Raw genomic sequence first — 12,839 nt, 5'->3', positions numbered from 1 at the left:
AGAGCGTATGCGCATCATCATCATACCCGGAAGTTATGCGGGAACGCCTACTGAGTGGCAAAAAAATGACTTCCAGGCCTTGACAGCCCATACATCAAAGTCCTATATAATTGCATAAAACAATGTTACATGTTACGTTAAACTCACTTTGCCACTCAATTTGCCTTTGACTTTATGCATGCGCATACCCTCTATTGTGATATTTTGTTTGTTACTAGCATCTCATCTCAGCATCCTAATTGTTTCCCAATAGGCCTATCTCACAGAATTTCCCCGCCCCCTTTCGGAGCTAGTGGTGATAGCGTGACGTCACTCCATAGACACTACATGTTAACAGAGGTCATTTAAGAAGTCTACAACTTTTGTTTTCTCAAGGTAAGGTTTGTTCTATCTGTTCGAGCTGATTTACCATCTTGTTTGCTTCATAATAATATTGGTCTGTCACATTTTTACATTAGGAAATGTACTTAGATTCTCCAGAGAAAAAAACGTGTAAATGCTAATGTTAAATGACACCACTAGCTACCGGAAGGGGGCGTGGAAAGGGGGCTGTGAGATAGGCCTATAGCTTGCTACTGTAGCTTGGCTTCATACAGTATAGAGTCATCATCATGGATGGTTACAATCCTGACCTCCTCTGCCAGCTGCTTCAGTTTGTCCAGCCAGTCTTCGATGTCGCCGACGGTGGCTTTAACGTCAACAGCCTCCTCTCTTATGCGTCCGGCCATCTGCCTCATGCTGGCCGCCGCACAGTCACGCAACTTCTTTATCTGCAGGTCCAGTGCAGTTAGGTTCTGGCAGCCTTCCAGCTCCGGAAGCTGGAAACTATCAGAGGCGTTGGTTAATCAAAGCTAATTCGGAATAACTCACTTGGAAACAAAGCACAATTTGCATCAAAGACAGTTAGTTACACACGTTGTAGCCCTAGAAAGTTCACTGTGATTTCAGCTGACAAATTTGATGTCCAGTGTTTTATTTTTGGTTTTTGATTGATTGATTGATTGATTGATTGATTGATTGATTGATTGATTGATTGATCGAATACTTTATTAAAGATGGAGTGCTGTGATCTTTGTATTTTTTCCAGTTTTTCATGTGTTTATGAGGTAACTTCATTAGACACCTTGGTGTGGTTGTTATGTGAAATGATGTTTTCCCTTTGTACTGTATTTAGGGTTTCTTCCTGGAGGCTGAAACCTTGCCACTGACAGTCAAATGTGCCAATGAAAAAAACTGTTATATAGTGACATCACCCCCTTTATCACACAACAACAGCTGTGGGTGTGGCTTCAGTTCAGGTGGATCACATAAAAATGACATTTTAACAAATGTAATACTGTAAAAATACTGTACATACAGATACAGTAGCCTACATGTGACACAGACCTGATATATGGTCTGACGTCAGTCTTACCTGCTAAGATCCTCGATCAAGTGGTTGATGAGTTTCAGCCAAATCTCTGCCAGACGGTTCTCGGGCATCTTAGCCAAGATGGCTGTTTTTAAAGAGGTGAGGTGGGACTCCTGGAGGAAAATGTACAAATGCACATGTATAGAACAAGTAACAGCCACAGAATCTGAACACTCACTCTACCAGGGTGACGGCTAGTTCTCACCAGTCTCTCTGCGATGAAGAGGAGGACGTTGACTGAATCCAGACGGTGGCTGATGTCTTCCCAGAAGGAGGTGAGGATCACCACAGGCTTAGTGTCAGCCCAGGGAAGATAGTAGTACTGATTACCTGTTGGAGGGAAGGTAGTAGTACTGATTACCTGTTGGCCATGAATACACCCAGTCACACCAAATACCAGCAGTAGAAATACTGTCTGTCACTGTACTACTGTCCAGCTTTCATTCTGCAGTATGTTCAGACGGCTACAACCGACAACTTGAAAACCTCCCACGGGAAGCGCCCTAGATGCCACCTCCACTGGCTCCTTTCCACATAAAAGCCCTAGATGCCAGCTCCACTGGCTGCTTTCCACATAAAAGCCCTAGATGCCAGCTCCACTGGCTGCTTTCCACATAAAAGCCCTAGATGCCAGCTCCACTGGCTCCTTTCCACATAAAAGCCCTAGATGCCAGCTCCACTGGCTCCTTTCCACATAAAAGCCCTAGATGCCAGCTCCACTGGCTGCTTTCCACATAAAAGCCCTAGATGCCAGCTCCACTGGCTGCTTTCCACATAAAAGCCCTAGATGCCAGCTCCACTGGCTGCTTTCCACATAAAAGCCCTAGATGCCAGTTCCACTGGCTGCTTTCCACATAAAAGCCCTAGATGCCAGCTCCACTGGCTGCTTTCCACATAAAAGCCCTAGATGCCAGCTCCACTGGCTGCTTTCCACATAAAAGCCCTAGATGCCAGCTCCACTGGCTGCTTTCCACATAAAAGCCCTAGATGCCAGTTCCACTGGCTGCTTTCCACATAAAAGCCCTAGATGCCAGTTCCACTGGCTGCTTTCCACATAAAAGCCCTAGATGCCAGCTCCACTGGCTGCTTTCCACATAAAAGCCCTAGATGCCAGCTCCACTGGCTGCTTTCCACATAAAAGCCCTAGATGCCAGCTCCACTGGCTGCTTTCCACATAAAAGCCCTAGATGCCAGCTCCACTGGCTGCTTTCCACATAAAAGCCCTAGATGCTACGTCCACTGGCTGCTTTCCACATAAAAGCCCTAGATGCCAGCTCCACTGGCTGCTTTCCACATAAAAGCCCTATAGATGCCAGCTGCACTGGCTGCTTTCCACATAAAAGCCCTAGATGCCAGCTCCACTGGCTGCTTTCCACATAAAAGCCCTAGATGCCAGCTCCACTGGCTGCTTTCCACATAAAAGCCCTAGATGCCAGTTCCACTGGCTGCTTTCCACATAAAAGCCCTAGATGCCAGCTCCACTGGCTGCTTTCCACATAAAAGCCCTAGATGCCACCTCCACTGGCTGCTTTCCACATAAAAGCCCTAGATGCCAGCTCCACTGGCTGCTTTCCACATAAAAGCCCTAGATGCCAGCTGCACTGGCTCCTTTCCACATAAAAGCCCTAGATGCCAGCTCCACTGGCTGCTTTCCACATAAAAGCCCTAGATGCCACCTCCACTGGCTGCTTTCCACATAAAAGCCCTAGATGCCAGCTCCACTGGCTGCTTTCCACATAAAAGCCCTAGATGCCAGCTCCACTGGCTGCTTTCCACATAAAAGCCCTAGATGCCAGCTCCACTGGCTGCTTTCCACATAAAAGCCCTAGATGCCAGCTCCACTGGCTGCTTTCCACATAAAAGGAGGAGCAGCGGCTCTCTCCCTAACGAAGATGCCACCCATCATTTGGCCGCTTTCATCCACCAAGTTACAGTAGCTTTGCCTTCTGGCTCAGCTTTCGTTTCATAATCAGTGCCAATTATTTTTGATTATATACATACTTTTATGGTATTAAGGTTTGTGCAGACATTTATTTTAGAATCTGATGGTTCCATTATACTGTACAGTAGGTGACAGGAGGAGAATCTGATGGTTCCATTATGCTGTACAGTAACCATCTGATAGTTCCATTATACTGTACAGTAACCATCTGATGGTTCCATTATACTGTACAGTAACCATCTGATGGTTCCATTATACTGTACAGTAACCATCTGATGGTTCCTTTATACTGTACAGTAACCATCTGATAGTTCCATTATACTGTACAGTAACCATCTGATAGTTCCATTATACTGTACAGTAACCATCTGATAGTTCCATTATACTGTACAGTAACCATCTGATAGTTCCATTATACTGTACAGTAGGTGACAGGAGGAAACCAACCAAATTGATGTTTTAGTTTTTCTTTAAATGATGCTCAAGTTCTTACCGTCAAACACAGCAAAGCTGTACTGGGTGGTGGATGCCAGGGGCTTGCAGGTGGAGTCCAATTTGTTGCCATAGTTACCGATGCTGACCTCAAACTGGATTGGTTCACCTGGCTCCTGAAGCATGCAGGCACTGTGGAACACGGCGGAGAGGGAGAACTTCCTCCTCCGCTGGAATTTCTGCTCTCCGGGAAGAGGGTCATGGTGTCAGTAATGATAACGATGAATGATTTTTATTTATATAGCACCTTACAAAACAATGGTCCAAAGTGCTGCACAGAGCAAGGTTAAAACACTTGTTCATATATATCTAATAAAGATGATCTTGAGTTCAGTGGAATATCTTTTTTAAAGATTTTATCTAATTCTATTTTTACCTTTTTCCAATAAGTCTGTATTTCTGGGCAGTCCCAAAAGATATGGGTATGGTCACCAATCATATCACAGTTTCTCCAACATTTATCAGTAGAGTTGGGCTTATATGGACTGGCTGTCAGAGGGGTCCTAAAGAGCCTCATTTTAGCTTTCCAGTCAAATTCTTTCCATATTTGGCTCTGTAGTCCTCCATGACAGCCAGAACATACATCTTCCCATATATCATCCTCTATCACAATGTTCAACTCCATTTCCCACTGTCCCTTGATATGAAGTATTATCTGAGTATTATCTGACATATCTAACCTTATTTTTGAGTGGTGTAAACCACTCCTACAACTGGCTTTGTTTGTGCAGAAAAAATGAGCATGGTTGCTATGTTCACCCTGTTCACCCGGGTGTGATTTCATTACGTCAGACATGATTTAATTACGTCAGACAGGCTATATTACACCACTCAGTTCACACGGGTGTGATTTTTTTTATATATAAGTGATACTTGTTTTTTTGTTGGTGTTGGGTGTTCAGAGATGTCAATAAAATGTTGCAACATATTGTTCAGTATTCTTTTAATTGCGTCCCAATCTTTATTTCTTGTAATATAGTTTCTAATTTGTAAATATCTATATAAATCTGTTGGCGGCAGGGCACCATTCTGAAATGTAATGTAATAATATTTGGACTGCTGGACAGCTGACAGTAGGCTCTCTTTACTCTAAAAAGAAATATAGAAATATAGAAATATATATATATATATATATATATATATATATATATATATATAGCCTACAGCTGTCCAGCAGTCCAAATATTATTAAATTAAATTTTAGAATGGTAGACCTAAGGCCTACCATCCTGGCCTACCATTGCGTCGCACATCTATGCACGGAATGTCTATGTTCACAGGCTTCTGTGTGCGGCCTAGAGGAGCATCTGAGCATGTGCAGCACTACAAGCCTTACACCATATGCGTTTGGGAAACCGGGCCATTATCATGATAAGGTGTAGTTGGACTAATGTCAGTACCTGAGCCACCAGGATGTCGTCACTGGAGATATCATCCACATTCTTCTCAGGTTTTCCTTCCAGCTGAGTGGATAGTTCAATGAGCACCCTGCCCCTATAGGCCACCCCTTCACCCTGGAATAAAAAAGCACAAACAAACACGGCTTCGTTTGAGAGAAAAGCCAGTAATGACACACCGATTATAGTGGTGACGCCAACATTGAGAAGCCATTTGGAGACCTGTTTGCCGTTAGCCTAGCAGGGTTTATGTTCTGAATCAGCTTTATTGTCACATCACAGGTTTACAGAAGTAAAAAATATATAGTTCCCATCGTATTGTTATTTCCATAGGAAAAAAAAGAAAGGGAAGAGGAAAGTTGGGGAGATCAATCAAAGTAAAACAAAAACTAATTATCTACATATTTACACATGCTACCTGATAATCTGCTATGAGATATAAAGTGTGTGAGCATAGCAGCAGATGGTATGTCAGTGCGTCAGGTAGACTGACATTGGTTCAAACGTGTGTGTCCAATTTGTAATTAAATCCTAAATGTGACGCGAGCTTGTATGCATCTACATAATGTGTAGAGTGGAGAGCGATCAGACGTGTCTGTGACAATATTAATCTGGCACATTAAAGCAAAATAAAATCTTACGACTGAAAAGGCCAAGTCCTAAAATGCGATGCCAGTTGAAGAAATTGCAGATTGATACAAAAGCCTTACCAGCTCTCTGATAAAAAAGGTTAGTCATTTCGTATTTTTAAAACAAAACGCCAGGCGCCAGAGAGTTAACCTTTTCTTTTATTCTGGCCGATTGAACATGCATTCTATTGCTAATTTAGCCACTTCAATATACTCTTTAATCTTAAAACAACAAATAACCAAAAATTGGCTATTTACCGTACAAGCTGCAACGTGTTGTAAGCTTGTTAGATGGCCTATGCATGACATGACATGACACGACACGCTTCCATAGCAGAGGTCAAGACATGCTGAATTCTATATGGGATCCAAATGACTGAAATCAGTCGTGGCGACTGAGAACTTGAATCCATGCTGACAATGTGTACTGTGGACTCACCTTGCCCATGTTGAGGTCGTCGTATGGGTCAGGAAGGCCAGTGAACTCTCTGGTACTCCCATAGAAGTTCACATAGCAAGGCCCAAAGGCTGGCAGGAAGCCAACTTCAGACTCTGACGTGCTGACTGGAACACAATGCAAGTTACACTTATATTATTATAAGATGCATCATGCATTTTATAACAAGTACTGTCAAGTACTCTCAAGTACTGTACTCTTTTTTTTTGTTTTTATATACATTTTTATCCCACGATTTTGCAACCCCGTTTTTTCACCCAGTGCCAATTATCTAATGTAATTCTGGGCGCTACACTTCCTCTGTCAACCTGGGGGGGGCAGCGGACTGACCTCATGCCTCCTTCTATGCATGAGGAGTCCAAGCTGCTTCTTTTCACCTGACAGGGGGGAATTTCCCTGGCCGGACGTAGCGCGTGGAAGGAACACGTTATTCCGACCAGTTCCTTTCCCCTCCATCAGGTGCCCCAGCTGGCCAGGGGGAGGTAGTTTTAGAGACCAGGATTACTGCATGTTTTTGTGAGGGTACCTACCCTAGGGGACACGGGGAGAAAATGCAAACTCCACACCGTACTTGTAGAATTTCCATTTTTCAGTACATATTCCAAAATATGTACAGTAATTTTGTACTTTGTGCATTGTGATCTACAAGCTTGTAGATCTGCTATTTTCACTCAATGTACACACAATGCATAGCTATTGTGAGCTTGTAGATCTGCTAATTTCCAAAGATTGCGTGTGTAACACCCGGGATTCGAACTCGGGTCTCCTGCGTGAAGGTCCAACATCTTAACCACTAGACCAAATGAGCCAGGGGAGATATTTGACTTTTGAGGCCATCAGGCAGAGGCTCTGAGCCACTCTGCTACACTCACCCCCCTTTCGACCTCCTCCTACGGGGAAACCTGAGCCGGGTCACGACACCAATGTAACTAATGCCCGGGATTTGAACTCGGGTCTCCCACGTGAAAGTCCAATATCTTAACCAGTGGTTAAGATATTGGACTTTCACGCGGGAGACCAGAGTTAGAATCCCAGGTGTTACACGTGCAAAGGGTCTGCTTACAATTTGGGCATCTGTTGGCCCATGTTTAAGCCAATTGTGGCCAATGTAATAAGTAATCAAAACAGTACAATTCAGAGTCCATTTTTACACTTACGGGACAGACTACGGGGACGTGGCAGACATGACGAGAGACAGTTATAGCTGCTCTTTAGCTGTGAATAGTTAGTAGCTGAATGCATGCCTTTTTCAAACATGTCTCTAAAACAATGGCTGCATGCAAACATGCAAATCATCTCTTACGTTCAGTGGACAATGCGCTTTCACTTTCAGCAGGCGCGTCTGTTTCAAACATAAAGAAGGCACATACAAAATTAGTTTGAAAGGTTAATTACATGATACAAGATGTGATCATGCAACATCAAGAATTGCAACTTAAATAACGGTGATTTGATAATAATGCAGCAGAAGGGGGTTCTCACTTGATGGCCACCCAAGAAACTGGACGGAAGACCCACCGGAATGCCCTTCCCTGATTCCTTACCCTAAGCTTAACTTAACCACACCAAACCCTTCCCCGAATCCTTACTCTAAGCTTAGCTTAACCACACCAAACCCTTCCCTGAATCCTTACCTTAAGCTAAGCTTAACCACACCAAACCCTTCCCCGAATCCTTACCCTAAGCTTAGCTTAACCACACCAAGCCCTTCCATGAATCCTTACCCTAAGCTTAGCTTAACCACACCAAGCCCTGGCCTTTGCCACCCGGGCACCTAGGTTGTGGGGTACAAGTAGTTGCATGTTGCAAGGAGTTGCAACATGCATCATCATCATCATCATCATCATGAGTATACTCACTGTCTAAACTTAATGTGGGACTTCTATCCTAACTTTACCAAATGTAATGAATTAAGCTGTCCTTTCTAGGTTGGCCATCTAGGTAAGACAAGGCAAGTGTATCTCTATAGCACATTTCAACAAGGCAAATAATTCAATGTACAGCACTTCACATAAATCATTAAGCAAGCATCTAGTGACGATAAACAGACAAACATTCTGCCATTACCTTCAACCTCACCCCCAGACGATGCTATTTGGTTCAGATTCAAAAAGGCGGTACCGATGGTATCATTCTTGTTCAGACGATCCCTGAAAGTAGCGAACAATTATGGTAAACTGGGTTTGTCACCCGTTTGTTAGCTGTGATGCCATCCTTATCCACTCACTGTATGAAGGTTTCTGGAGCTTACCAGTCATAAACGGTCAGTTTGATACGCTCACACATGGAGGGGAACTGTACAACACACAGGAGGAGAGTTGAGGTTCATTTTTACTCCATCATATGACAGTTGCCTAAAGTTCTTGCCTAAAGTAACTGATGTTCAGCAAGCAACACTGCTTTAAATGTTGTTTAAAGTTGGAGTATTGCTCAAAGCCAAACAAAGTTGTACAGTACATCATAATATTCATCTTCCATACCTTGACCTCGAGGTTGATCAATTGGTTCCACTCCGGATTTGCGTTTTTCTCTATAATCTTGGTGCGCAGCTAAAACAGATTCAAACCAACATTTTGAATCCAACATTCATTCTCTGGCGTGAGAGAACAGGTTAACATATAAACAGTGTCTGTCTGTACGGTACTTGAACATGCTGAAAAATACCTTTTTGCCAGCAAAGCTGATTTCCAGAAATGGATCCACCAAGTTTTTCTTGTCTCCTTCGCCTCCAAAAACATTTTTGACCGTCTGGATAAAGGCATCATCCACTGCAATACAAGATCATTTTTTATTGAGAAGCTTGATATTTTCCTGAAGGTGATTTTCCAGGTGTGTGGTCAAATCAGATATGGTTTACTTTGGGGCATATCTTCAGCGCGGTAGACTTTGAGGTTCAGTGTGACCCATCGTAAGGTGACGCCAGCCGGTACCAGCAGGTTGCTCTCTATGTCATCCTGTTCATCCGTACCGTCCCTCCTCTGAGTCCTCTCAGACTGAATGGACAATAAGAGACACAATGACACAAGGTTTAAAATGCTTTGGATAAATGGGGCTATGTAAATGCACCATTTACACAGTACTCCAGCAGGCTTTGCATGTCTGTCCTCAACAGAGATAAGGCGACCGTGAGTGAGTAAGAGGTGACATTCGTACATACCGGCAGTTCGTCTCCAGTTCCAACGATCATCACGCTGACCTTCAGGTAACCTCTGGCTGCCGAGCTGGAGTCGTCCGCGTCGCTCAGGAGAAGCCACCTCCTCATCACAGCGTGAGCTGACCAATGGACACACACATTAGGGCTGTGAATCTTTGGGTGTCCCACGATTCGATTCCGATTCTTGGGGTCATGATTCGATTCAAAATCAATTTTTTCGATTCAACTCAATCCAAAAACGATTTTTTAAAATTCAAAAGCATTTTTTTTCCAGATTCAAAACGATTCTCTATTCAAAATGATTCTCGATTCAATACATAGGATTTCATCACAATCTACTCCAGATTCTCGATTCAATACATAGGATTTCATCACAATCTACTCCAGCCAACTGAAGTGACTATACTACAGTAACTTGAAAATGAAGACATGATGTTTACTGTGATTAGGGTAAGCTTACATTTCATATCACAAACACCATGTAGTGAAAACTCCTGTAACTGTTTAGGGTAAACGCGCGAGAAAAGCCTGGTGTAGCTTGGCCGTAAGGCTGAAGTGGTTAATGTATGTTTTGTAATAATAATTCAATCTACAAAGTAACTAGTAACTAGTTTTCAAATAAATGTAGTGAAATAAAAGTACAATATTTGGATTGGAGATATAGTGGAGTAGAAGTACTCTAAATTGGAAATACTCAAGCAAAGTACATATAACTCAATACAGTACTTAACCCATTTTGGGCGGGAACCCCTCTTGGTGTTTTAAGTATTATGTTATACTTTAGCTATTGAAAAATCGTGAAAATGCAGTGCAAATCTTTGAATATATATCAGAGCGAACGTTTTTAAATCGTATCTTTGCTTCTGGAAGGTCCCTGGAACAACATATTTTCAAATGGGGGTCGGCGGCCAAATACATACATTTTCACCCCCAAAAATGTATGAGAACGACATAGAAACATGGGTTTTTCAGAAAACTGTCAGGATTTAGAAGGCATTTGTAGAATTTGTAGAATCGACCTCAGGTCTAAAATGGGTTAAGTAATAGTAAATCACTCCACCACTGCAAATGGCACAGCACCGTCACAGTGCAAACTGCAAACAAGGAATTCTGATCAGGGGAAAAACTCATGCAATAGTAATACGGAGCGTTCTATGAGCAAAGACTACTAACCAGGCTCATCGTAGATGAAGCCAACATCCACCTGGAAAAACAAAGAGAGAATGTCACGGTAAGGTTAGTGGAACAAATCTTCATTCTGTAGAGCTGAAAAGCTCCAATGCTAGAGAGAGCACTGCAGCTAGATCATAAATAAGCATGTGAAAGCTTTTCTCATACTCGACCTTGAACTCCCCCATTAGACTGTCTGCTCTGAGCGAGTAGGAGTCATAGACCTGTGTTAAGAGAAACCACATTTGCTGTCAACAATACATCACACAGTGGTGGAAAAAGTACTTGCATGTGTTGCTTCGGTAAAAGCATCAATACTGCAATGAGGAACTACTCCGGAATTCAGCATGTACTTGAGCAAAAGTACAAATGTACACAATGTACTTAAGGTAAAAAGTACTCATTATGCAGAACGTCCCTTTCACAAGTTTTCAAATGTATAAAAATCATTCGAAAATAGCAGATGTGACACATTGTGAGCTTGTAGAAAAATCTAAATCGAATTAACTAGTAACTAAAGTTTTCAAATAAATGTAGTCGAGTAAAAGTACAATATTTGGATCCGAGATGTACAGTTATTGGAAATTGGAAATACTCGAGTAAAGTACAAATACCTCAAAATTGTATTTAAGTACAGTACTTAAGACCCCTCAGGTCTTCCACTGCTGGTCTGCTCGCTGTGCCTAATGCTGTGCCTATACAAATGCTATACAAATAAAGTTTTATTATTATTATTATTATTATTATGTTGCTGTTCATTGCAACTTAATGTATGTATGAGAGAGCAGACACATGCGATTGATTATGGACACATTTCCTAACTAGAAAAAGTGCCCCTCGGGGCACAGGTCTCCACCAGGGCAGGTCAGGTTATAGCCTCCTGGTGGCGCTATAATAGGCCAATGTGAAAAGGGTACAATTTCTTCTTACGACTTGGATGGCATTGGATGATTTGAGGCATTTTGTTCCAAAAATGTGTTTTGCAAAAATCCACCTGTTGGTGGCGCTATAACAGGCCAATGTGAAAAGGTGGGATATATTCCTCAGCCTAGTAGGAACGTCTGTGAAAGATTTCACGTAAACTGCACGCTGCGTTCATGATTTGAGGCTTTTTGTTCAAATTGGGCCAATCCTGCACATTTTGAAAGTCACTGTTAGCCAATCAGGATGGAATATGTAATATCGGACAGATCTGACTTGATCACATGACTATAGAGATACTGTGTAACGATTTGTGGGATTTTTGGACAAAATATGGAGGAGTAATATAAAGAAATGTGTTTTACAAAAGTCGGCCTCCTGGTGGCGCTATAACAGGCCGTTCTGGAAAATGTGGGGCAGAGGTTCATCGTTGGCATCCAGGGAGTGTGTGTGCAAAGTTTGGCATGGATCGGGCCAACGGTGCCGGAGATTAGCTGGTAACGGACGGACGGAAGGACGGACATACACACACACACACACACACACGGACGGAGTGCAAAACATACTCTCTCCCCATGCCTTCGGCCTGGTGGAGACAATAATGGTGACTCAACCAGGCAATCCAGTACAGTTTCCCTTCTTCATTCTAACTCCCTTTTCTGTGGAAGTTCTTGTCCGACTTCCCAGTAAATGATAACCTTTACCATAACCTATATTATCTTAAAAGGTAAATGCCAGAGACATAAATCTTTAAAGACATGACATTTCAGGACTTACTCAGATTGAGATGGAGTGCCAAAACAATTACCAAGAATCATCTGTACTCACCCGAAAAGTGATGTACTCCTCAAACAGCTCTGAGGGGAGCATGTTCACATTGTAGAAGAATATCTGAGGAACCAATATGTATACATAAGAAATAATTCATGCGTTTCTGGGTATTTCTCTATAACACGTTCTTTTATGTGAGAGAGAGTAAAAATGCTGTAGTTGTCATTATGTCACCAAACATCATAGGACTTACACCATATTAAGGTGATATGGACTGCGATAGAAGATGCAGACGAGAGGGATTAGATACAAGCGAACGAAGGGAGCTCAGCTGCAGTAGTAAAGACAGAACGTGAAAGGAAGTAAAATCTGTAACAAGCTGTAATAAGGGAAAATCTGATGTAACACCTCCTGATGAAAATCTCCGCCAATCTGCATAGATTATGGAGATTTCCCAGCTCTCAACACACAGAATGCATCGGGAAGTTTATGTCA

General features: G+C 42.5%; 1 protein-coding gene across 1 annotated transcript in view; it reads right to left on the bottom strand.

The window, feature by feature from the left end:
* The window catches only part of LOC306930774 (myoferlin-like), a 60,424-nt gene that overhangs the window by 36,543 nt on the left and 11,042 nt on the right, over positions 1–12,839 (bottom strand). Inside the window, exons 8-23 of the mRNA XM_079511870.1 lie at positions 12,402–12,464; positions 10,826–10,876; positions 10,656–10,686; positions 9,486–9,601; positions 9,186–9,321; positions 8,993–9,096; positions 8,809–8,877; positions 8,580–8,623; positions 8,396–8,478; positions 7,632–7,670; positions 6,311–6,435; positions 5,246–5,359; positions 3,847–4,024; positions 1,617–1,741; positions 1,415–1,524; positions 633–825 (exon numbers count right to left, since the gene is read on the bottom strand). Coding sequence (XP_079367996.1) covers positions 633–825; positions 1,415–1,524; positions 1,617–1,741; positions 3,847–4,024; positions 5,246–5,359; positions 6,311–6,435; positions 7,632–7,670; positions 8,396–8,478; positions 8,580–8,623; positions 8,809–8,877; positions 8,993–9,096; positions 9,186–9,321; positions 9,486–9,601; positions 10,656–10,686; positions 10,826–10,876; positions 12,402–12,464 — 1,581 coding nt within the window. The remainder of the gene's footprint in view (positions 1–632; positions 826–1,414; positions 1,525–1,616; positions 1,742–3,846; positions 4,025–5,245; positions 5,360–6,310; positions 6,436–7,631; positions 7,671–8,395; positions 8,479–8,579; positions 8,624–8,808; positions 8,878–8,992; positions 9,097–9,185; positions 9,322–9,485; positions 9,602–10,655; positions 10,687–10,825; positions 10,877–12,401; positions 12,465–12,839) is intronic.

The sequence above is a fragment of the Electrona antarctica genome, assembly GCF_951216825.1.
Source record: "Electrona antarctica genome assembly, chromosome: 10".
Classification (NCBI taxonomy): Eukaryota; Metazoa; Chordata; class Actinopteri; order Myctophiformes; family Myctophidae; genus Electrona; species Electrona antarctica.
Note: the sequence above shows the minus strand (reverse complement) of the source record. Positions and strands in the feature narration are given on the sequence as shown.